The sequence below is a fragment of the Poeciliopsis prolifica genome, unplaced genomic scaffold (genome assembly GCF_027474105.1).
Source record: "Poeciliopsis prolifica strain line A6 unplaced genomic scaffold, Auburn_PproV2 SCAFFOLD117, whole genome shotgun sequence".
NCBI lineage: Eukaryota > Metazoa > Chordata > Actinopteri > Cyprinodontiformes > Poeciliidae > Poeciliopsis > Poeciliopsis prolifica.
In genome coordinates, this window is record NW_026562492.1 from 433,140 (window position 1) to 460,371 (window position 27,232).

At 42.7% G+C, this 27,232-nt stretch overlaps 1 protein-coding gene across 2 annotated transcripts in view; it reads right to left on the reverse strand.

The window, feature by feature from the left end:
• ipo8 (importin 8) overlaps window positions 1-27,232 on the reverse strand; it is a 57,839-nt gene that overhangs the window by 23,550 nt on the left and 7,057 nt on the right. For both annotated transcript variants that reach the window (XM_055024230.1, XM_055024229.1), the window contains exons 3-5: window positions 9,902-10,058; window positions 2,346-2,504; window positions 278-434 (exon numbers count right to left, since the gene is read on the reverse strand). In XM_055024230.1, coding sequence (XP_054880205.1) covers window positions 278-434; window positions 2,346-2,504; window positions 9,902-10,058 — 473 coding nt within the window. The remainder of the gene's footprint in view (window positions 1-277; window positions 435-2,345; window positions 2,505-9,901; window positions 10,059-27,232) is intronic.

The following is a 27,232-nucleotide window of genomic DNA, read 5'->3' on the forward strand; positions in this document are numbered from 1 at the left end:
CTTCAGAGGTTTTGTGTAGATTCCTTAAGTAGTTCTTGGTGCAGCACCACCACAGGCAGCGGGGGGAATAGGTTTTTCAGTTGGTTTGTGTCGTTTGACAGTGTAGTGTGGATGCAAACTAGAGCCCTGAAAATTTTACGTATGTTGCAAGACAGATCCCCAATCAAACCAAGTCTATCGGATTGTCGAGTGTGAAAACATCCTAAGTAATGTTAGAGATAGCATGAGCTCTGATGTGGACCATGTCAATAGAATAAATAAACCAACATAATCCTACCTGAACAAAAGCATGGAAGATCTTGAGGACCTGCTTCTGGATGAGGACAGAAAAAATGGTCGCATCAGAAAGCAGCTGGCTGATGAGCTGTTGAATCCTAGGCAGAAAAATCTGCATGGCTGCCAGTAGCGGCTCCCTCTCATCTGCCTTCCTGTACCTGAAGCCCACATATACAGCAGAGACGTCAGTTAACCTCACACTCAGGTGAAATCTGAAGCAGTGGCAGCAGTGGCACCTGCTGGAACTGCTACTTCCCATCAAATAAATGCAGTCACTTTATTACAGGTCTTACATACATAACCTTTCCTCACTATCGCCATGCTTTTAAAATATTTTACTAAAAAAACAACCAATTTTTATTAAGTTATTGCCACAAAATGTTTTTATCAACTGATTTTACCCTATCACCTAACTTTATTAGCTCATATATGTACAGAGATGTATGATCAATTAACTCCTGCTCCTGAAGCAGAGTTGTTAGGACCCTCATTTCTCTGAGACTCGTATAGTTGCACAGTACCCCAGTAAGGTAAAAATTTACCTTACCTTATCAGGTAAGGTAAATGTACCTTACCTTACCTGATTGGACTCCTGATGAAACTCAAGGAGTCTCATCAGAGAAATGAGACTCCTTGAGTCTCATTTGAGGGTCTCCTGAAGTCATGAGACATCTCATGCAAGAGACCTCAGAATGGCTAATGGAGCAATGGTTGGCCTGCTTTCCCATGGCCATGGGCAGATGCAGCTCCATCTCTAACTGGGGCAAGGGGGCACTGTGCTGCGATAAAGAAAGCTGGACAAGCCTTGGCTAACGTCAGCCAAGGTTGTTGAGCTGCTACGTCCATATGTAAGATCCTTCTGATAAGTACACAATGAGGCTACATAAACTAGAGGTGTGCCGAACGGTCAACCACAGATCATACTTGGACGATTTCTGTGAAATGTGTATGACCACTGATTGCCGATCACGGTCTCTTGTTGCCGATCACACAAACCAGATCTCACTTCGCAGCCTGCCTGGGCAGCTTATCTCCTCTTTCCTTCACACTGCGCAAGCGTGTAGCAAGAAATCCTACGCAATGCCAAGTACAATTAGGCTCTGAGAGTGAATGAGGACGTTTGCATGTTGCAGTGGGAAATTACATCGAGGGTGAAGCACATCAAAATGCATCAATGCGACAAATTTAATTTGGCATTTAAAGAAAAAACTTGATGGAGTTTGTCGATACTGAGGCTCACTGCAGGAAAATAAATATCTGGATCAGACAGGCAGGAGGCAAAGCAGCACACAACTATCAACATTCACCTGGAAGAGCGTGACTGTCACAAAACTAAACAAATAACCCAAAAAATAACTTATGTCTTTAAGTTGGTAGTGTAAGACTGGGAACGATATCAGCCAATGCCATAATAATCTTTGAAATTGGTTAAACTGAGATAGTATTAAAATTGAGCTCAACATTCGGTATTCTTTGTACTTTGTGTCCAAGCTGACCAATACAAATGCTTAATACAAATGCTTGACAATCGCAGTAATTGACATTCGAGCATCCACATTGATATCAAATAGATGACATAGTAAAATTCTAATCATTATTTAGATTAGAACCCACAACTAATCTAAATAATGAAGTAAATGAAGTGTGATCAAACATGCTGATGCTGTGTGAAGGGTGAAAAGGGTGGAGAATTTGGTCCACACTTCTAGCTGGTGGTGATAATGCTTCATTCAGCATTTGGTTGTTTGCCAATCACTTTTAAACAAGTTGTAGTAGTAGAAGAAGAAGGAATCCCGTTCTATAGAAGACAGCATCACACACAGCAATGGGGTCAACCACTCCTTCTCACTGAGATAGACATTTCTGTCATCTTCATGCTCAAAGTTGCTCTTTGCAAATGAATGAAACACTCTGAAACCAGAACTTCCTGGAGAGCTTATTAGGCCAAGACAGGAGCTCTCAGCGAGCACTGTGGGAATCTTTAAGATTCGCAAAGTGCTAATGACCAATGCTGTCCTTAAGAGATTAGGGTTTAGGGGAAACTGACTGATTTTAATCAGTTTACTCACTCGTATGTTTTGACAAGCTGGTAGAGAGCCAGGAGGCTGCCGTACCAGGTGCCGCTGTTCTCAGACTGTAGGTACATGCTGAGCTTGTCTACAATGGCGGTCCAGCGTCCTGGGAAGTCGTGCTTAATGATGGCTCTCAAACACATGGTCAGCTGGGCTCTTTGGGTGTATAGAGAAAAGGAAAAGAAAAGGACATTATTAATACCAACGAGGTAACTAAGATGTCCTATTTAGTCTGTAATAGAGGCCCAAATCAGACTGCGTACACTGCAGAAACAGTACCCTAGTCAGATTCAATTCAATACAATTCAATTCATCCATCCATCATCTTTGCATTCTTCTCCCCAATGACCACAAGATGAGACCTACAATAGTTTTATTTCTTTCAGTTTTACAAATCTGAATTTTTTGTATGAATCCGACACAATTGTGACAAGTTGTGAAGTATTCTCACTGGTCGCTGTAAATATTTAAATGCTGTGCAATGAATGCACTGGCGCTGATGGATGTAGTTTTGAGTAGGAGGATCAGGAGGGAACACATTTTCCAGGGATCGCCAAGGTCTTCTAACCTATGCTGATACTCATCAGCATAGATTAGATTTAGATTCCCTATGAGCTGAACTGGGTTCAGTATTGGAGAGACCAACCCACCAGAACCACACCATCTTTATTAAATTAGAAGTGTTAACCATCAGGTGGTTCACGAGGTGCTTTGGATTGACCACTAATGGTTGAGTGTGGGTGTGTTCAGGAAAGAACTTGAGGTGGAACTTCTATATACAGTTGTAATTTATAAAATTGCATGTTGGTGTGCATATATATTGCTTTATAAATACATATATTTTTATTTGTGTACACTAAAAAAAATCTGTGTAACATAAAGCATTTGTGCACTTTTAGTATGAATCCTTTATAAAGACCCCTGGTCCTTTGCTTTTGTTCTTGGGCTGATCTGCATATTTCAGGCATCATCCATGTTCATCTCTGAGACACAGAACCAGTGTCCACACAATGGATAAACAATGTCATCTTGTTTGCACTTGCAATAATTGTTTGTGCAAATGAACGAGGCACCTTTAGACATCCAGAAATTGCACATAAATACAAACCAGACTTGTGCAAGTCAGCAATTCTCTTCCTGATATGTTGGCTGATTTCCTTCGACTTTCCCATGAGATTACACAAGGAACATTTCTGGAAATTAAGGAACATTTAAGGTGTGCCTTAAATCACACCCAGAGGTGCATCTCTAATTAACTCAGGTGTCATCAATAAACCTATGAGAAGCTTCCAAAGACATCACATCAAATGTTCAAAATTGTTTGAAGACATAGCCAATTGTGCACTTAAAAAGTGTAGCAATAGCATCTGATTGAACTTATCAGTATTAAAGACACCTGTCCACAACCTCAATCACACGCAGAACTCCACTGTGGTGAAAACCAAAGAGCTTTTCAAGAACACCAGAAACAAAATTGTAGGCCTGCACCAGGCTGGGCAGACTGGATCTGCAATAGGCAAGCAATTTAGTGTGGAGAAATCAATTGTGGGAGCAAAAAAATTGAAAGTGGAAAACACACAAGACCACTGATAATCTTCCTCGATCAAGGAGAACTACACAGTCCCCCCGTGAAAGGCTGGGACTAACAAAATTTATCAGTGCAGTACTGATAACAGTGCCAGACATGTTCCCCTGCTAAGCCATTTCATATCAGGGCCCATCTAAAGTTTACTAGAGAGCATTTGGATGTTCTAGAAGAGCACTGGGAGAATGTCATATGGTCAGATGAGACCAAAATAGATCTGTTTGGCAGAAACACAACTTTTGCCCAGTGACAGCCCCAAAATATTACCGCGACAGAGGAGATCTATATGAAGGAATGGGCCAACATACAGGGTTAGGGTTAGGGTTGTGTGCGAACCTTGTAAAGACTTGCAGAATAAGTTATTAGTTTGACCTCTGTCATTGCAAACATAGAATATATAAAGTATTGAGATGAACTTTTGTTATTGATCAAACATTTATTTTACAGCATAATCGGCAAATAAATTATTTTTGTAAAAATCGGACAATGTGATTTTCTAGATGTTTTCTCATTTTGTCTCTCATATTTGAAGTCTACGGATGACATGCAGAACTTGCACAATTGGTGGCTGACAAAATTTTTTCTCCACTGTTCACTTTGTTCACTGTATCTTTGAGAACAAAGATACAGTGGAGACACAGCCTTTACAACGCACACAAGATGACCAACAGTTTATGTATGTATTATGCTACCCTCTCCCCACCTCCCATCATTCCTATGGAATTCTTCCTCCCCGCCACCACCCTTCACCCACATACGATGGTTGCAGCAGATGGCTATCAATTCCCCATATTCTCCAATAAAAGCTTGATAAAAGCAGCTTGAAAAAATTTAAGTTACAAGTTTTCTCTGTAGTTCAATCTTTTTCGTCTTTGGGGGCGAGGTAAGTTTTTTCCGCTCTTGAAAGCAAAATTATGCAGAAAAATATGTCAATTACAAAAGTAAATAAAAGCGATTTTTCTAACTTCAACATCAGACCTACAATTTTATTCACAGACAAATGTATGTTGAAAAATATATGTATATTTGCCATTAATCTAATAGCTAAAGGGTGCAATTCCAACCCCCTCCTCCTTACCTTGACTGAGAATACTCAATCAATATTAGACCGAGGGCAGGGGCGGGGGGAATAGGGAGCTGCTAATTGAATTTATCAGAAGTGCAAATAACTGATTTTTATTTGAAATGTATTTTTTTGATTTCTTGTTTTTAAGATTTTGTAGTTGTGGGTTTAAATGGCATTTCACCAATAATCTCTTCCGGTAACATAAAATTATTTAATGATATTTTACATTCCCTGTCAACTTAAAGTCTTTTCATACATAAACAAGGTGGGCGTCTAGTGCCCACCTGGGGCTTAGCAAGTTTTCTGGAGGATATCTAACCTTTCAAAAGTTCCATATGGTCAAAACTGAGACCTGGGGGAAAAAAATGCCTGGTGGATTTGGATAGTGTGATTCTGGTGTAATAAATGTTTTTGTTATACATTTGCTTTGTTTAAATGTTAATTGTATGGCTTTGGGTATTTGGTTATGCAGAAAAGGAACCGTTTTTGTCTTATTCATTTACAACTACACTTTCAATGTAGATGTGCAACTAGGTAAAAATGTCGTGTGTGATAGCTGTCATTTAATTCATGTGGTTTTGACATAAAACAAAGTAGAATTTAATGTATCGGTACTCACGGATGAAAAAGCGATACTTTGAGAAAAAAAATATTGATAAATATTATAGAATGGATACTCTCTGTCCAATTACGGATGGGTGCTAAATTCGATACTTTGACAAGTACTGACCGTAATCCTGCGGTACTACCAAGTACCTATTCACATAAAATCAGACTGTACCATGTTTCAGTACCTAAACGCAACATTGTGACAGTAGGGAGGAAGGGTGAGGGAAGTTTTATGCTTGTCCTGAATGCAGCAAAGAACACACAAGAGTATATTGATGTCAGCAGCCACTAGTTCAGTAAACAAAGTAAGCATGACCTGTAGAAAATGCTCAAAGCTATGGCTCCACTTTTCAAAATGCAATGCAGATTGTGCTCGTTGCAATATTTGCGACGTAAAGTACAAGGCCTGCGGTAGAAACATGTCTAGTTTGAGAAAGCACCTGGTAACCACAAGATTTTTCTCAAGGCTGAAGAGTGCACAATTTTTGACAGCCTCTGACCCACATCTCCTATTAGCCTCCACTATCAGGCCTGCATCCATCAGTGACTCTTCATCTGTCGTCAGCAACATGAATGAACAAATGTTTAATACATTTGGTGATGGTGACAGGAGTAAAGGGAACTGACAAATAGGAGTACGTGGAATTGAATTTTAATTTGTTCAATAAGACAAAACACTAAGTTAGCTGCTCTGAAGAGTTTTCACTTTAAAGAAATTTGTCAAACAGTTGTGACGTTACATTGTGAAGAGTCAGATGTTGTCTTGATATATTTGTTGCATTTTGTATATTTAGAAATAAATATGTTAAACAGTTTATTATTAAAAAACAACACACACAGAAGTACCAAAAATTGGTAGCGTTAAGAACCAACAGCGATTCCCAGGTACCAGATATTGGTACTGAATCGATTCAAGTGTCAAAGGTTCCCATCCTTTTGTCCAATGAACCACAGAAACACGTTGGAGTCAAAAGAACTTGTTCAAAAAACAACTTTTGTACAAGAGTGCATTTCTTTAAAAAGCACAAACTACAAAACCTAGCTTGCCTGCAAAAGTGTCACTAGTTCAGAATGTATAAAAGCATGTCTGAGGAAATGAGAATCATGAGGTTGAAGGAACCGCCCAAGGAGCTCAGAAACAGAACTGTGGCAAGGCATCAATCTAGCCATGGTTACAAAAGAATTTCTGCAGCACTTAAGGTTCATAAGAGCACAGTGGCCTTAAAGTATAAGGCCACATTGGGTTGAGTCATCAACCAAACTTAAATAATTGAATGATCCAATAATCCTGTTCCTTTTTTTGTAAGATTTTTGTCCATAAAAGAGTCCCATAAACTCAAAATCAAAACACCGTCCTGGAAACGTCTCTGTATTAATCTTCAGCCTCCGTCCCGAAGACAAAATCCAAAACATCAAAAAAGCCCCAAAAAAGATAGAAAAAACAAAGTGGTACCACAAAAATCCCCAAAAGGAAAAATAAAGTCCTGATCTCACCGGAAGCGTCCCTTTTGCCCCCCGATGGCTTCCTCCACGCACTGGCGTCGTCCTTTTTCACCGGGCAGCGTTTCCTCGGTGCAAACCCCTTTTTATCACTAATTTGTAACGTGTAAATATCTCCTCTCTAAGGATAGAGATTAGTCTCTGTGTCTTGCTGTCTCTTACTGGAAACATTTCCACCCACTTAGTGAAATAGTTGATCACCACAAAAAGGAAAACATTTCCCTTTTTACTGCATGGAAAAGGTCCCATCAAGTCTACCCCAAGTTTTGCCCAGGATTCAGGTAGAGGTGTGGGTTGCAGAAAACCAGCTGGAGCTTGATTGTCTGGTTTATATTTCTGACAAACTGCACAGTTCTTTACATGAGTCCACACATCCTTACGGACTGTTGGCCACCATGCAACCTCCAACAACCGGAGGACTGTCTTTAGCCTGCCCAGATGTCCACTTAAGGGACGATCATGGAAGTATTGGAGAAACTGAAGAACTAAAGACTTGGGTTTTTCAACTGGTATTTTATGTCGTGTTTTACTGGGGTTTTCCAATACCAGAGATTATGAACTTTGCAGAAATGAATCTTGTCAGATCTCTGGTATCTTGGATCCTGAACGAGCTCCAAGAGGTCTGAGTCTTTTTCCTGAGCTTCTTTGATTTCTGCTAATGATAGTGGTAAGCCTAACATGGCTGTAGAAGAATTCAGGGCCACATGTGCTGAACCACTCGGGTCAGCAGGAATCGCTCGGGACAGTGCATCAGGCACTACATTGTGCATTCCTTTTCTATATCGAATTTCAAAACTGAAATCCTGCAACCTTAGCACCCAGCGTGTCAACCTAGAACTGGATTTGGGGCAATTGAATACCGAGGTTAAGGTAGCATGGTCAGTATAAATGGTAAACTTTGTTCCTTCGACAAAGTGTGTCCACTTTTCTACTGCCCAAACCACTGCCAAACATTCTTTCTCTGAGGTGGAGTAGTTTTGCTCTGCGCCCTTTAATGATCTTGAAGCAAAAGCAATAACCTTGTCTCCATCAGTGGTTGGTTGGACCAGAACAGCCCCCAGGCCAACATCACTGGCATTGGTATGAATTTCAAATGGTAACTCAAAATCTGGCTGTCCTAGTATTGGTGATTCCACCAAAGCTTTCTTCAGCGTCATGAAAGCATGTTGGCAGTCCACTGTCCACTCCCACCTTGCATCTTTTTTGAGCAGTTGATACAGCAGTGTAGCCATTTCTGCGAAATGTGATATGAACTTGTGGTACCATCCAACCATTCCAAGAAATCTCTGAAGACTTTTCTGGTTAGTAGGAGTTGGATAAACTGTAATGGTGTGGGTTTTCTCTGGATCCACTTGAACCCCTTCTGACGATACAATGTGTCCCAAAAATCTGAGTTCTTGCTGGAAAAAGTTGCATTTTTTAAGGTTGAGGGACAAATTTGCCTTGCAAATACTGTGTCCAGGTCCTTCAGGTGTTGCTCAGGAAAGGTTGAGAAAACGATCACATCGTCAATCTATAGGACAGTGTTTCTTTGAAATGGAAATAAGATATATATTCCTGAGGGCAGGACAACCTCAGCAGATTCTTTTTTTTTTCCTGAGAACTATGGGGCTGTGTGTGCTGTACAGTGTAGGTACTCCTCGTGTACAATAGCAGACCCAGATACTATTTTCCCAGAATTAAAGACATGTACTCAGCTCACCTCCTCAAGCGGGCAAAGAGTATCTCAAAAGACCCTTTTCACCCAGGATGCTGCCACTTCTCCATGCTACAGTATGTAATTTACAAAAATATAGTTTTACATATTTGTTAAAATTGACACCATGCCACAACACAGTGGCATGGTGACAATCTATATAAAAATGAAGTTCTCTCACCTCCATCCTGAAGGTGGAGATGGGCCGTATGAAAAATTCCACTGCTCCCAGTCAAAAACAACCACAGTTAGAAGAGGGGTCTTAGTACTGTCAATCAACCTTGTGTTTGTGCTTCTAAATATGCAAACGGTGGAGAAAAAACTTGATGTTCCAATAAAACAGTTTTTCTGCTGTCATCGGTGGACATCTAACTGGCCAGAGCATTCATGTTAGGTTCTATTGAGGCATATCAGAGAGCAAAGATGAGGGATTGGTTGTGTCTGACAGAGCAATATATTTGTCCAGACGAAAGCAGGTCCACAGGGAGAAGGCAGAGGAACTTACTTTATTTCACAGATTATCTGTCTTGTATTGCCAGGACATAATGAAACTTTTAACAAATGAGTAAATAAATATATCTTTTTTATAAACATGACATACTGCAGCATTGAGTACAAGAGACAGTTATGCTGAAGATCCTAAGAGACTATTGAAAATTATAAACTGAAATAACCAATAAAACAAATTCATTGAGTTTTAAAATTCTAGGCACATATTTGCATTCATTTGTTTTTATTTAACTTTATCTGTCCCTTTTTCTGCCTTACTGTGTGTTGAGTATCACAGTTGTTAATTCCTCTTCCGTTACTACTGGGTTAAAATAAATGTGGTAGTAAGTGAATAGCAAACAAACAGCAACAATATTATCTAGAGACATGTGTTTTTTCAAACAATATGGGTAGACATTGCCATCCTGAAATGGACCAAAATGTGAAATTTTGGCCTCTTACCCATTGTCTATATGTGTTATATATTGAGGCAGAACTCAATTTCTGAAATCCTGGCTAAAGATAGAGAAAGGTACTGGTACTGGTTAAAGTCATGGTGAGGGCTGTAAAGACACATAGTATCACAGGGATGTTGTGTGTATGTGTACCGTATGGATTCTGGACAACGGATGATACCCTCCACTATGTGGTCTCGGATCTGTTGTCGATCATTCTCATGAATGTTGAAAGGAAAAACCACCTCTCCCACAGATGGCTCCCTGTCCTGCCAGTACTGACTCACCATATTCTTCAAGTAGATGGCAGCTAAGAAGACAAAAACAATGAGATTTAATAAAGCAACCAAAAACATTGGAGAACTGTCTTTCTGTAAAGACTTTTCACTACATTTGCAGTAAGTTCTAATACACTGAAATGTACATCAATGATAGGGAGAAAAAATAAGTGCATGTCTTAATAGAAAATCATCTGGTATAAAGCAGTTACAGCATCAAAATTCTTTTTAATGTCATGGTGCATGAATAAGAAGGATAGAAACTTTCTAAATTTTTTCCTAAAGTTCATTAACAGCTCAATCACATAGTCCCTCTCTTTCTGTTGTGCTCCTGTTTGTTGAGTTTTGCAAGGGAGTGGTTTTCTTCCCCTTCACAGGGTGGCAGGCTAATGGAATCCAGCTGTTACCCGTCACCACCAATTTGCAAGGTCCTTAAAGAGGAGTAGCTTCCCAGATTCAGATGCCAGATGGTTCCGCTTCAACTGTGGTACTCTGTAGCAATGCGTGCTGTATTTCCAATGTCCTCCTTGTTCTGACTCTTTTCAATCTACTCCTTCCTCTAGTGAACCCACGCTGAACACCCTCTGAGACAGACTCACCTGAAGGATCTGAGCCTCGCTGCTCCGTTGAGTACGTCACACCCGCCACTCAACGGCTGCCTGTCCGCCCTCAGTCTCCTACAGGAACCCCTCCATCTCTAAACCACCAAACCATGCCAACTGCTGGAACTCCCAAGTACTCCCCTCTGCCTACCTCAACCCGCTGACCGTAAGCTACCCTCAAGTTACCCGTCATTACCTTCATTACTTCCCTCTTTAACCGCTTCCTCTTTCAGTTTCCCCGCTGACCTCATCCCTCCCTGCTGTCGCAGATCGACGTCCCTCCACACACTTCCTTGTTTAATAAATTTATTAAAACTGTTTGAGTGTCCGTAGTTGTTGCTTGCCTTAGAGTCCTGGTAACCTCGCATAATGACAGAACCATCTGGCCAATCGCACTCTGCAGCACAACTACGGACCACTCTGTCTGAACAGGGCATCCTCTTGGGTCGGCACGACACCGCATTTAACGGCATGCTGCATCAGCAGAACTCCATACTCCAGTACTTACACCAAATGGCTAATCAGATCCAGGTTTTGCAGGACAGGGCTACCCCTGCTAACCCCGCTCCGGCTCCATGTCCGGCTCCAGCTCTGGCTCCCGCGCCGGTCCCAGCTGTGGATGCCTCCGCTCCACCACTGCCCCGTGATGTCATCATGCCTATTCCAGTACTCAGGTGAGCTGAGGAAAAGCAAGGAGTTCCTGCTGCAATGTTCACTGGCCTTCCACCGCTCTCCCCGCTCATTCCCAGATGATGCCAGCAAGATTTCTTTTATAGTGTGATTATTAAGAGATCGAGCGCTTAGGTGGGCAAAGACTGTAGTGGACGAAGAGTGTAGTGGACGAAGAGAGTCTCAGCTATACAGCCTTTGATGAATTTATAGAACTCTTCAAACAGACATTTTGTCCCAAGCTTGGGAAAGAAGCTGCCTCTAAAAGAATTTGGGATTTAAGGCAGGAAAATAGATCTGTGGCGGATTTCGCCGTTGAGTTTCGCACCCTCAGTTCGGAGGCAGGCTGGAATGAACCAGCACTTAAAGGAGCCTTCCAAAATGCCCTGAACGAAAGATTAAAGGACGAGCTGGCGTGCCGAGATGAACCTGACTCCCTGGACGAATTAATTAGCTTGGCCATCAAGATCGATAATCGACTTAGAGCTAGATCCCGATCCTCAAATCCCCGGTCTTCTCAGTCGTCCTTTAGAAGGGTTTCTCCCAGCCCAGACTCACCCAGTCCTCCCATCCAGAACCTACCCGAACCCATGCAGTCAGGCCGAGCCCAGCAAGCCCCAGAGGAACAGCAGCGCCATTTAGCCTCAGGTAGTTGTCTTTACTGTGGCTGCCCTCAACATTTCATCTCACCTTGCCTGACTCGCCCAAACGTCCTGGCCCGCCAGTAAGTCTGGGGGTCCTGGCGGGCAGCTGTAAAAAGGATAATCACCTCCGGCTAAATCTTCCTGCTATTCTCACTGTCCAGCAGGATTCCAATCCCTTCCTACACTTTGGTAGACTCCGGTTCAGAGCAGAATCTCATACACCCTGATTAAGTTGCGCAATATCAGATCCCGGTCCAGGCATTACTTTCTCCCGTGTGGGTGGCTGCCTTAGATTGTAGTTCCATGGCCAACATCACCGATCAAACTGACCCAGTTTCCCTCCACATCTCAGGGAACCACCAGGAACTCATTCAATGTTTTGTGTTTCCTACTAAAGATGCACCAGTGGTTCTTGGGTTCCCCTGGCTCCACAAACACAACCCCCACATTAACTGGGCCAATGCTCGCATCAACTCATGGAGTCCTTACTGTCTAAACCAATGCCTGCAATCTGCTAAACCGGCTCTGCCCTTTGAGGCACCCCAGCTGATTGGTGAACCAGATCTAACTAACGTTTCTACTGAATACCATGACCTCCATCGGGTTTTAAGTAAAGATCTCACCCAGTCTATTCCTCATCGTCCCTATGACTGCTCTATCGACCTCCTTCCAGGAGCCCCTCTTCCCTCCAGCCGGTTGTTTAACATCTCTAAGCAAGAGAGGGAGACGCTGGAGCAGTAAATTAATGACTCACTTAAGGCTGGTCTCATTCGTCATGAGAATGAGACCACCCCCTGGGTGCAGGACTCTTCTTTGTATCGAAGAAGGATAACACTCTCCAGCCCTGTATTGATTATAGAGGGCTTAATCAAATCACTGTTAAGAGAACGGTGATTTGGAGGAGACATTCTTTTCTTCTCCAACAGCATGGATGAACACCGCCGGCATGTCAGATTGGTCCTCCAAAGGTTGCTGGAAAACAAGCTCTTCATCAAGGCTGAGAAGTGTCAATTCCATGTTACATCCATCACCTTTCTCGGTTTTGTGTTTGAGGGTGGACAGATGAAGACGGACGTGGCCAAGATCAAGGCTGTTGAGGAGTGGCCAGTTCCAAACTCCAGAAAGCAACTCCAGTGCTTTCTGGGGTTTGCTAACTTTTACCAGCGGTTCATCAGAGACTTAAGTCTCATCGCTACCTCTCTCACCACTCTGACCTCCACCAAACGCCCCTTCAGCTGGACCTCAGAGGCCCAACTCGCTTTTGATGAGCTAAAGAGATGGTTTGTGGATGCTCCTATTCTCATTCACCCTGAACCTTCTGCTCAATTTACAGTGGAGGTGGATGCATCTGAGACTGGTGTGGGGACCATCTGTTCCCAGCGCTCTTCCAAAGACAGGAAGCTCCAGCTTCCACCCATGGTTTCCACCCATGGGTGGAAACCACGCCAGTTCTGTTGGTCCCTTTTCTCCCGTTTCAACCTCAACATTACCTATCGCCCGGGGTCCAAGAACACAAAGCCTGATGCCCTCTCCAGATGACCCTTCTGGGATTGCCGGATCCATCCTCCCAGTCTCCTGCACCATTGGGTCCCTCACCTGGGATGTAGAAAGAGCCATCCAGGAAGCTCTAACAGCCCAAGATCGGGTGTTAGAGCCAGTCCTGGGTCTAACAAGGCATACTACAACAGGTCTGACAGGACATACTACAACCGGCAGTATGTCCCTGCCTCGGTCCGGGGTCATGCCATCCATTGGGCACATTCCTCCGGCTTCTCAGGTCATCTTGGGATAAGCCGTACCATCGGCTTCCTGCGTCGCTACTTTATTTGTAATGATGGGCTGAATGCCTGGTTTGCACCTCCTAAAGTTGACAGTTGTTCCATCTCATCGGTCTCATTTCCTCCAGAGATATGCCCAACTGTAGCATCATCAGAAAATTTTATGATGCCGTTATTTGTGTGGGGCTACAGTCATGGGTGTAAAGGTTGTAGAATAGGAGGCTTAACACACAGCCTTGTGGGGCTTATCACACATTGAGTGCTGAGGACAGTGGGATATTACTCATCCTCTGGGAGCGTTCTGTCAGGAAGTCCATGATCTAGCAGCAGATGTGGGGGAGAAACCAAGTCCTGCAGTTTCCTCACTCGTCTCCTCAGAATAACGGTGTTAAAAGTAGAGCTAACGTTCAGAAGAGCAGTCTGGCATAGTTCCCTTGCTGTTCCACATGTCTCAATATGGTGTGTAAAGCGGTAGCAATGGCATCCTCTGTAGACCGGTTGGTTCTGTATGCAAACTGGTGGGGGTCAAGTTTGGGTTGCAAATGAGAAGTGATGTGACTTGGAAAAAGTTTCTAAATGGCACTTTCTGATGACAGGGCTTTGCGTCAATGGATGGTGGTCATTGTACTTTCTTGGTATAGGCAAGATGATGGAGGACTTTAGCATGATGTGATGGCACATTGGGTGAGGGAATGATTTAAGATACTGGTAAAAACCCCAATTAGCTGGTCTGCACAGTCGCCCAACATCCCCCTCCATTTCACACCATTAGGTCCAGATGCTTTCCGGGGGTTCACTTTCCTGTTGGCTGTGGAGGGATGTCGGCTACGGTAGGGGTTCTGCTGGTGATTCATCCCCAAAACAAGTATAAAAATGATTGAGCTCTGCTTCCAGTGACGCATCCCCAAAGATTTCTGTGGTGTTGCTGGATCTAAACACGTTGATGTGCTGGACCCGTTCCCACACCTGCCGGCTGTTGTTGCTGCTGAATTCCTCCTCAATTCTCTGCTTGTAAAAGGTCTGAAAGTGCTATTTCTCTCCCTCAGCAGTTCCCTTGAGCTCCTTGTTCATCCAGGGCTTCTTGGGAAACATCTGGATGTGCCTGTCCACTGTGACCGTGTTAGGACAATGATGGGTGTAGCCAAGTACTACTGAGATGAATGTCTACAGGTGCCAGAACGTGTCCAGTCCTTGGTTACTAGACAGTCCTACAGTTACTGACAGGTACTGTCAAGCCAAGATTTCATAGTACTTATATTAGGGGGTTCTCAAGGACCAGAGGACCCCAGGACACTGATTGGTTCTGTATACATGTTTGATGTTGGTGTAGGCTTTGTCCAGCATCTTGGACTGGGAAAGAATACTAAATCCCACACCATTAGAAAATCTTCTAATCCATTTCCAGAAAGGGGAAGGGAATAAAAAAATCGATAGCAAAGTTATATAGTGTATTCCTGTCAATGAACCTTAACAAACCCACTTGGACAAAACAAAGATGGGAGGCAGAGACGGCCAAAATAATTTCTGATGAAACATGGGAGGGAGTCTGGACTGAAGCACATCGAGTTACAAATTCAAATTGGAAAATTGAATTTAAATGGAAAATTATTAGCCGATATTTCAGGACCCCAGAGGTAGTTGCTAAGATGGACCCTACAGTTCCAAGCTTGTTTTGGAGAAACTGTGGCTCAGCAATCCCCAACCATACACACATTTTCTGGTCATCCCCCAAACTTCAAAACTTTTGGGATGAGGTGTACGGAGCCATAAGCCATATCTTACCAGGGGTTATACCAAAGAATGTTACAGTTGCACTACTTGGTATTATACCAGAGGGTTTTCAAGGACGGGCAAAAGTATATTTGCTAAATATCCTTTTTACAGCAGCCCTGAAATGTATTACAATCAGGTGGATGCAATTGGAGCCACCTTCCTATGACTTATGGGTTCAAAAAGTAAGGGAATTGTATAGAATAGAACAAATAACATCCTCATTAAGACTTCAAAAAAACACTTTTAGTCGGCGCTGGGGCCCAGCAGAAGCTCTGTTGATGTAAATAAACCCAATAGGTTTGTCATATGGTGTTTAACTATCCCACACAGAGTCTATTCCCATTTTAGGATTGTTTAGTAACAAGTCTACAAATGTGATGCTCAAATATTAAGATATTATGCTGAGATGTTTATTTTATGAAAAACATTATATTGTCAACATTTGTATTATGTACCACTGATGTATGGCTGTATATTTGCTCTGTAGAAAATAATAATAAAAATGTAAGTTCTAAAAAATAAATAAAGGAGCATAACATTCAGTCTGTTGCAGTAGTAGGCTTAATGTTTACTTAGCAATTATTAATAAGTGATTGCTGTGGTAAGAGGAGAAAACTACAAATATATGCTGCACTTGACTTTACTTTATGGCTGACTTGCTGTTATTGTCTCTTACTCTGCAGTTGTGGAGTCACAATGTCTGGGATTGAGAGCGTCCCCTGCCATGAGGCCAGAGAACTGCCTGCCTCACCAGTGGATCAAGCATATTAACAACTTAATCCTCATTACAGTCCATCATGGTGTTATTTTTCTCGCTTGTGTGTATCTGGATACTGAATAGTGACATTTGTCAAGTATCAATGACCTTCAGTAAGGATAAATGCGACCTGAAGTGAATAAGGTTGCACTTGAATCGGATATCTATTGGATACCCAGGTTGAAAAGAATCTGTCATGAAAATATCAGATACATTATGTAAAAAAAAAAAAAAATCGGAATTGGGTCACTTCAGGCTGGAGTGAAAACGCACCCTAATATTTTCATTTCAGGTTGCGGTATATATTGAGATGTGTTATCGCAGGGCAATTTCAGGTTAGATGGTCAGTGAGTGTTGTCAAATGGGTTAAGTGGTCCTCAACCTGAAAAAGTTTGAGAAACACTGCCCTGGAGGCACATTTAGGCCCTGTTTGAATTTTTGTTTGTTTCTGTTATTACATTTTCATGAAGACCTTCTAATGTTAGCGCGGAAATACTTTTTATGGAATTGTTTTTGCGAGAAATATTCTAACCCCTGACTGGAACATGGTGACCTGATAGCCCTCCTCCCTTTCGTGCAAAGCACAAAGTTGGACCGAAATATGATTTGGGAAGTAAGCTGTTTAGATAGATAAGAACAACAACTGTGATCAATTGACTTGTTTTGGAAATCTGAGATGAAACAGATGTTTGAAGTTCACAAGGTCAATTGCTCTAAAATCCATGGTAGAAGTGATAATAAATCTCCTGACCAGTTGTGGCTGGCAGTAAAGGCATCATCTCTGAGTATTATTTGTTTACTTATATAATCAAGAGTTTTGCACCTTCCAATTCTCCAACAAAAATTGTGAACCCCGACGAACGAATTGAACCGAATCAAAGTTAAGGAGACGGAATGTAACGCTCCATGCTGTCTGCGGACCTGAGACCGACTGAGGCCCCTTACACAGGAGAGAGGTAACATTTTATCTCTTTTACTTGCTAAATATAGAACGGTTTCCTGTCTGCTGGTGGTCTGAAGTGCTAAAAAGTGTGATGAAGTTCTTTTCTGCTTGCCATGGACGAGTTATATTTGCGCAAAGATCGTGCTGCCAAAACACTTGGAGACTCATACTTATCGCTTAAGTTTGGACTTGCAGCTCGGAAAAATAAACATTTATAAGTCTGGTTCTCGTCCGGTTTGGCGAAGGCAACACAGGAAATCTTACTTTTTACAGTCAATCTGGTGTAGTTCTTCCAAACAGGCACTTTCATTGAGCTGACTAATAAGTAAATATCACGATTTGTTAAATATGGCAAGAGGCCATTAACTTTAACTTAACATTAAACCAGCTGAATCCACAAAGAGAGATTGTGTTGTCTATGTAGCACAAGTCAGGAGGGATTCCGAATCTTCCCCAGAAAAAAGCAATGGAACTCTCCATACTCCCTCTCTCCAGTGAGAGAGAGTGAGTTCTTGAGTGAGAGAAATAGCAGATTTCTCTTTGTGACCCGAGACATTTGTATTAGAAGAAGCAGAGATTGCAATCTCTAATGTAGTTGAAACATTAAACAGAAGTAGCACAGAGATTGGGATCTCTATATTGTTCATTTAAAAGCGCTAAGGAAAAGGTCAGAAAGGTCAATCGGACCGTGTCATCCCACTGGGGGGAGCACGGCTCCGTCTTATTTTTTCTGCTAAGGAAAAAAATTCTCCGGGTTAGAAAGATGGGGACCTGATGAAAAATGAGTAAAAGCTGTAAATAAAGAAGTCTTACAAATTTGAAAACTGAGTTTTAAGTATTATTTAGGTGAGTTACACTATACCATTATAACTAGATATATTAGTCGATACAGTTATAGCACCTAGAATCCCTGGGGAGGAGAAGGAATAAATACGATAAGACATAAAAATATAAATGGAATGAGTGTTGCTGAGATGAATGGCTGAATAAATGAAATGTATGTTGTCTGTTGTGTAAGTACTTAGGCATCTCTGTATATACTGTAAAAATCTGAATAGTGCATGTTTTGACTTACTTACTCACTGCTTTCAAAGTTCTGCTGAAACTGTAAATTGCTGTGATCTGCTTAAGAGTTGAATTTTGGTCTTTATTTTTGTCTGCAAAGTGCTTCTATGCCGTTCGTAACTGTAGCTTTTTGCTGTGTATTTAAAGAAGCAAAATATACACAGAAATGTGTGAGGAAGTTTGTTGGGAGAAAGAAAAGAGTTTTTGGGCGGATTGCCCAGAACACATGCACGCACCTTCCCTTCCATCTATCTCTCTCCCTGTTCTCTCACTCCACCTCTCTTTCTTTCTCCACCCCATCTATCTCTCTCCCTACTCTCTCACTCCCCCTCTCTGTCTCTATCCTTATTACACCACACGTCATTCGGGCCAGATCCCTCGTGATTACAGACCGGTCACACCCAGTTGTAGCCCACAACAGCTAGGACAGCCTACTTCGGTTGCTCCTCCTAGTCCCCACCTTTGCTCATTCTGGACTGAAGCAAAGCAAAGTGCAGTTTTCCTTTTTTTTCTTTTCCTTCTGATTATAACAGAGAAAAGGTTGGAAGCATAAGGCTTTGACGTAATTCAAATAATATAGATTTAATCCAAACAATCTTTGTTTTGGTGACACTGGACTATACTGAACATTTTTAAGTATATATTTTACTGTAAATACAGTAAAAACAACTGCAAAAATGTAGTTAACTGTTAAATTTGCTGAAGAATATATTACATATTTAGGAATATTTAGTCCTCTCCTCGGGCTGCCACCTTATCGTGGTGGAGGGGTTTGAGTGCTTTAACTCCCATCTCCGGCAGAGCTTCGAACACGTCCCGGGGGTTGCGGGGGACATTGAGTCTGAGTGGACCATGTTCCGTGCCTCCATTGTCAAAGCGGCTTATCAGAGCTGTGGTCGCAAGGTTGTCGGTGCCTGTCATGGTGGCAACCCTCGAACCCGTTGGTGGACACCTTCGGTGAGGGATGCTGTCAGGCTAAAGAAGGAGTTCTATCGGGCCTTTTTGGCCTGTGGGACTCCGGAAGCAGCTGATGGGTACCGGCGGGCGAAGCAGCTTGCGGCTCTGGTGGTTGCCGAGGCAAAACTCGGGCGTGGGAGGAGTTCAGAGAGACCATGGAGAAAGACTTTCGTATGCCTTCGAGGCGATTCTGGTCCACCATCCGGTGTCTCAGGAGGGGGAAGCAGTGTAGCACCAACACTGTTTACAGTGGGGGTGGTGTGCTGATGACCTCGACTCGGGACACTGTGGGTCGGTGGGAGGAATACTTCAAAGACATCCTCAATTCTATCAACATGCCTTCCATTGAAGAAGCTGAGCCTGGGGACTCTGGGTTGGGCTCTCCAATCTCCGGGGACGTGGTCGCCAAGGTAGTTAAAAAGCTCCTCGGTGGAAGGGCCCCAGGGGTGGATGAGATTCGCCCGGAGTATCTTAAGGCTCTGAATGTTGTAGGGTTGTGTTGGTTAACGCGACTCTGCAGTATCGCATGGACATCGGGGGCAGTGCCCCTGGATTGGCAGACTGGGGTGGTGGTCCCCCTGTTTAAAAAGGGGGATCGGAGGGTGTGCTCCAATTATAGAGGGGATCACACTCTTAAGCCTCCCTGGCAAGGTCTATTCAGGGGTACTGGAGAGGAGGGTCCGTCGGATAGTCGAACCTCGGATTCTACACCCTCAGCAGGGTCCTGGAGGGTGCATGTGAGTTCGCCCAACCAGTCTAGATGTGCTTTGTGGACTTGGAGAAGGCATTCGACCATGTCCTTTGGGGTTCCCTGTGGGGGGTTCTCCGAGAGTGTGGGGTACCAGGCCTTTTGATACGGGCTGTCAGGTCCCTGTATGACTGGTGTCAGGTTGTGGTCCGCATTGCTGGCAATAAGTCGGGCTCGTTCCTGGTGAGGGTTGGACTCCTGTAGGGCTGCCTTTTGTCACCGATTCTGTTCATTACTTTTATGGACAGAATTTCTAGGCGCAGCCAGGGCATTGAGGGGATCCGTTTTGGTGGCCTTAGGATTGCATCTCTGCTGTTTGCAGATGATGTGGTCCTATTGGCTTCATCGGGACGTGATCTGCAGCTTTCGCTGCAGATCACATCCCGTGATCTCACGGGATCACGTGATCTCAGATCACGGGATCTCATCCCGTGATCTGCTTTCGCTGCAGATCACGGGATGAGTATCAGTTCCTCCAAGTCCGAGGCCGTGGTCTTGAGTCGGAAAAGGGTAGAGTGCCTTCCCCGGGTCGAGGGAGATGTCCTGCCCCAAGTGGAGGAGTTCAACTATCTCAGGATCTTGGTCACAAATGAGGGAAGGAGGGAGTGGGAGATCGACTGGCGGATTGGTGCAGCGTCCGCTGTGAAGCGGGCGCTGTACCCATCCGTCGTGGTGAAGAGAGAGCTGAGTCAAAAAGCGAAGCTCTCGATTTACCAGTCGATCTACGTTCCTACCCTCATTTATGGTCATGAGCTTTGGATAATGACCGACAGAACGAGATCGCGGATACAAGCGGCCGAAATGGGTTTCCTCCGTAGGGTGAAGCCTCGGATGAAGCTCGGTCATCCAGGAGGGACTCAGAGTAGAGCTGCTGCTCGTCCACATCGAGAGGAGCCAGTTGAGGTGGCTCGGGCATCTGGTCAGGATGCCTCCTGGACGCCTCCCTGGTGAGGTGTTTCGGGCACGTCCCACAGAGAGGAGGCCCCGGGGAAGACCCAGGACACGCTGGAGGGACTACATCTCTCGGCTGGCTTGGGAACGCCTCGGGATTCCCCCAGTAGAGCTGGAGGAAGTGGCTGGGGAGAGGGAAGTCTGGGCCTCCCTTCTTAAGCTGCTACCCCCGCGACCCGACCCCGGATAAGCGGCAGAAGATGGATGGATGGATGGAGGAATATTTAGTAACAATAAGCAAACAATACTACAAGGAACAAACATAACGAGCACAACTAAGTAAAATAATCAACTTATTCCTTACTAACTTTGAAAATATAAATAAATAAAAAGTTGAACGATAAAGCCGCAATTGACAGCAAAACTTAAATTGAATTTCAAAAAATGAGACAACTTCTTAAAACAAACAGGATGAGCAACATACCTATTGTGATCGTTGGTTCAAAGAACCAAAAATATGCTTCTCAAATTCCAAAAATTTCACAGAAATGGCAAAAGAGAACACGAGAACTTCAAAATCTGTGACCAGAGAATGGGAACTTTGACGTATCCCTTTGTGAACAAATGGAAACCCGGATTTCAGACAAAGCAAAAGAAGACAAACTAAAAGAGAGTTAGAATTGAACATTTTATATCTATTCAAGGAAGGTGAAAAATACAGAAAGAGCTTAAAGCAGCAGCATATTGAGCTCAAGAATATTTATGAAAAACCCAAAGATGACAAAATGAATCCTGCTGGGTTGTATCCAGTCCTGACAGGAGTCCTGAGCATTACAAGCGATTTTGGATACAGGAATGACGACCAACAAATGAATTCTAGACAAAGTAATGTCGACCTATCTCAAAATGAGGAATCAGAAACTAAATCAGACAAATCATCTACAGTGCATGCTGCACTGCCATCAGTGGTCCAAACAATGCTTCCACCTCGAGGTGCAACACAGACAAACTCAAGCTCTTCAGACGACGAATGTTTACCTCCACAACATCGTGGCACAATAAAAAAGCAGGTTAAAAGTATGCAACCATCGGCATTACAAACAAATCTAGATACTATAAGCCAGCTGGCATACATTCTATATCAATGCCACCTATTCCAGCTGGAATTCAAACCGCTGGTGCTGGATGTTTCACAACACCCACAGTTGGAAACAATAAAATTATTGACTGCTATGCTGGTCATGCAGGAAGATGCAGAACCGGAGATGCTTATTAGTTAAGCACAGACCATAAAAGCCTTGATTTACAACGTGAAAGAAATCAAACACTAATAGAGAAAGTGGAAATTGACGAAAGCCTCTCACAATTCGCTGAACAGGAGCTAGGATATTAAAATGATGATGACGGAACTTGTGCAGCTGGTCCATGCACAAGCACTCAGGTTAGAAAGCAACACCAGTTCCCAAAACAAAGAGAATACAATTTGAGACCCAGACCTGACATACGCAAACCTGATTGTTACGACCCTTCTAAACAATTACCAATCATTTTGAAAGGTGATGTTGCACAATACTTGCCATTTGCTTCGACGGATCTGATCGGCTTAGTCTCGCGGCTGGCAGACATTCATAACGGTGCAGGAAAATGGATAAGAGCATTTGAAGAAGAGACAGTTGGTAGAATCATGGCACTGGGAGATATGAAAGCCATTTTTGCAAAAGTTCTCAAAACTGCCACTATGCAGAACGTTTTGAAGGACCATCCCTGGATGCTTCAGGAACGAGAAGATGGAATTGAATTTAATGCATATCGAACTGCAATCTGGGCAGCCTTGAAGGCAGAATTTCCAAATAAAGTGGACCCCAAGACCTTTAAAGGGAAACCTATCGGTGACTCTGAGAATCCAGAGCTTATGTGGCCAGACAGCTGAGAAGGTGGAATGAGGAAATGGAGTTTGATGTTGACGACATTCCAATGATTGCAGCTCTGTACAGGAAATTGATAGTGGACGTGATGCCACAGCCAGTGCTCACCATACTCAAAGAGGTGGTGACACTGATGTTTATGTCACACAAAGAATTTCGCAATCACGTGGTGTTTCGCAATCACGTGGTGCATGCTATAGAAAAATACAGAAAAGATGAACAAAGACTGACTAACCATGATAAAAACATTCAAAGAAAACTGGCTCAGCTGCAGCTTGGAGAACTTCAAGGAAAAAGCAAGACAAAAACTCAGGTGGTAAAGGGAGACCAGCTTCCCACCCCAAATGTAGCCAACCTTCCTAACTCAGTGAGCTCCAGCTCCACAAATTACTCAGCCTTCTCAACCAGTTATGAATGTTTTCCCACAACCATGGAACCCGTGTCCATTTGTGCCCACAGGAAGACAACAAAGAAGAGCCTCATGGCCGAGCAGGGGACGAGGTGGTCCACCGAGAGCACCCGGAGAATGCTGGACATGTGGTGATTTTGGTCATCGTGCCAACCAGTGTCGAAATGGGGCAATTCATTACAAAGAGGGCCACGTGGCAGAGCCAGACCAGGTCCACTGACAGCTCCATACAATCACCAAGTAGTTCAATATATCCAACAAGGAACTCTATATGACTCACAAGGAGTCCCATATGATGTACCAGTAAAACAAAATTCACAAACTCAATAAAATACACCATATTTTGGATACTAGGGATGCCCCTAGGGGAGAGAGTCAGTACCCAATTCTAACCACAGGTCCTGTAGATGATCCAATATTGAAAATTCAAATTGAAAACAGAGAAATTCCAATGTTGGTCGAGACAGGAGCAGCTTACACTTGTGTAAGTCCAAATTATGCAACGCCTCTCCCCATGTCTGATAAATTTGTATCAACGGTAGGGTTCGCGGGAACAAGACAATTAATCCAAATGACAGCTCCTGTTCGACTTGCAACAAATGACAATGAAATTAAAATACCAATTTTGGTATCTGATCAAATACTAATCAATCTGTTGGGAAGAGATGCTTTATGCAAATTAAAAATAAAAATCTGGTGTTCTCCTCAAGGTGTGTTTGTTGAAAAAGAAGGTTTGGATCTTCAAATGTACATGCAACAACATGAAGTTAAAGTTTATTGGCTAGGAGACATTAATAACTTGATTGAAGAAGTAATTTCTAAATGGGGACAGTATATTCAAATACAACTTCCTGATGCTAAAAAAAAAAACATTCCTAGATTATCATTGCACAATGTACTGTGACATTTCAAAAAGCACAGAGTTTGAAGAACAATGGGACAAAGAAACACAAGGTGAAGCAATGAAATTGTGTCCCAATACATTGTTGTTGGGAGACAAGGAGCAGTGCTCAATATAGAGATGAATGATTTCATTTCTCAGTGGTATAATGTTGCAGAATCTGTACCACACATAATATGATTTGTAAATAAAAGTTTTCATGCAAAAGACCTTGGACCAATGATGAAAATTGCAACACAGATTAAATGGGAACAAACAGAAAGCCCATTAAGTTACCAATCAGATGTTGCAACAATGATTCAAATAATAAATGAAACTTCTATGACAGCAAAACCCCAGGTGATAACAGTACCAATTAATGACAGAACAAACAAAAGAAAAAGATGAGTTGGATGAAAACCCATTAATGCAAAACATGCTAAAACAAGTTCCGGAATCAGTATGGTCAAAACATGAAACAGATGTGGGAGTTGTGAAATCCGCCAACCCATTTAAAGTTGAACTGAAACCGAATGCTAAGCTTCCATTTTGTCCTCAATATCCATTAAAAAGTACAGTTACACCAGATTACCACAAGATTTCAAACATTCAAAGATGCATCACCAACAATCCAGAAAATGTGATTCCTTTGGACTTTGACAGAGAACCACATGAATGTGTAGCAGAAACAATGAACTATACTAGACTCAGACCTGATTTGGAATCTACAGCATTGCCTTATGCAGAAGTCACATACTTTGTTGAAGGGTTATACTTCAGAGATCCCCTAGAAAATCAAGCAGGTTTTGCAGTGGTACAACAAATAGGTGAAAATTTCGTCACCATCAAAGCTGAAACATGTGACCAACCATGTTCTGCACAACTAGCAGAACTCAAAGCATTAACTGAAGCCTGCAAATTGGCTAAGTCAAAATCCGCAATGTGTTCACCGATTCTGCCTACGCTCATGGAGTTTGCTTTTTATTTGCAGCAATTTGGAGACAAGAGGTTTCAAAAAGGCAGACGGAAGCCCCATACAACATAAAGCACAATTGAAAGAATTGATTGCGGCCATGATGCTTCCTTCGAAGCTTGCAGTGATCAAGTGTCAAGAACACTGTAAAGGTAATGACGTTGTCATAAGAGGTAACAACATGACTGATGAATCAGCGAAATTGGCGTCCAAGAGCCAAGTGGCAATCTTGTTACCTGTAGTGACCTTACAACCAGCTGTAACACCAGAAGATGTAATTTTGATGCAACAATAAGCAAGTAACTGTGAACGTGATCTATGGGTATGCAGAGGTGCTACGATGAGTAAAAATGGCTTATGGAGGTCACATGAAAGCCTACTAATGGTACCCGTAGCGTTATTAACATTACTGGTCTCAGAAGCCCATGGCTTAGACCACTGTGCCCGAGGAAAAGTAATGGACAAATTGAAAAAGCTTATGAAATTCTAAGCCAGTGTGAAATATGTGCCGAAAATAATGCTTGGAAAGGCATAAAACCAAGTATTGGACACATTCCAGTTCCAGAAGGACCTTTCAGATACCTGGTGATAGATTACGTAGACATGCTTAAACCAGTTCAAGGTAAGAGGTACATGTTGGTCATAATTGATCGATTCAGTCGATGGGTTGAAGCAGCACCATCAAAAACCTTAGGAGCAGACAGTTATTAAATTTTTGACAAGAGAAGTGATTCCAAGATTTGGAATTCCATCTGAAATCAATTCAGACAATGGCTCAGCTTTTGTACAAAAAGTCGTTAAAGGCATTTTGCAAAAGCTGCAAATCAAACAACGGTTTGGTGCAGTCTATTGTCCCCAAAGCCAGGAAATGTTGGACCCATCAACACAACTCTGAAAGCAAAACTACGAAAGATTTGTGCATCAACTAAACTGAATTGGGTAGATTCTTTGCCACTAGCACTGATGAGCTATTGCATGCAAATGCACAGAAGCATGCATTTAATCCTGCATGAAATGCTGACCGGCAGGCCAATGTCTGTGCCGCAATGGAGGTTACCTTACAAGGGACCTCCCCTTGAGCAGTTGCAAACTGATTTGAAAGAATATGTTGAACAACTAACTGCTATCCATAAAGCTATCTATTTGCAGGAAAAATCCAGAAACCTGGAGTCTGCAGTGTGGGAGCCACTGGTGAGGCCAGGCGATTTGGTGTACATCAAGGTGTACAGACGCAGATGGCACGAGGCCCAAGGGTAAGGACCTTATGAAGTCAAAAAAGCAACCCCAACGACTATTCAGGTAGAAGGAAGTACCACTTAGCATCATTTGACTAACTGTACTAAAGTTTAAAAAAGAGACAAAGTTAAACTTAAGTTTCACAGAGATGATGAGCAGAAGCCTCACCGGGATGACACTGATATTGATAACTGTCCAACTGTGGATGTTGACAGAGGTGGTGAGCCAAGCAGCAGCGACAAAAGAGATGAACTCTCGCAACCTGCAGCCCACACCATGGGACAACCCGACCACGACGAACCCAAGTGACGGAACAGCGACTGAAAGACAGGCTCCAGGGGGGACAAACAATGACTTAAAGATTACTGCTCACAAGGAAAGATCAATCTCCAATGACAAAGATAAGTACCACACAACTTATAGGAATCCAGATGAGTACATACCAGTGTTCTTTCCAGCAAGTATCAATTCATATCTTTCCAAAAAATTTATTCGCAAAACTAGACAGGTACACTTAAGATGGAAATGGACAGCAAGCTTAACAGACAATGAATTTCAAACAAATCTAGAAACGGAGTATGAAACCCATGTGAATTATGCCAATCGAAACCAGTGTGGCAGTTCTACGAAAAAACAGAGAGAAAGACACATCAAAGATCAATGTTTAATCATTATGTACATTAAAGATGACAGATTTGACATAGAAATGAAAATGGGAAGACAGTGGAGTGAAGACCATGATTTAAAATACCACATGACAAACAGCTACAGGTGATTTAGAATGAGTAAAAGACATAGTCGGAATGCATAACAATAAAACAAGGCTTCATAGAAGCCTGGGTGATTATCAAATCAAATCAAATCAAATTTTATTTGTATAGCACATTTCAGCAGCAAGGCATTTCAAAGTGCTTCACATCACAAACACAAAAACACAAAGTCATGCAACATAGAAT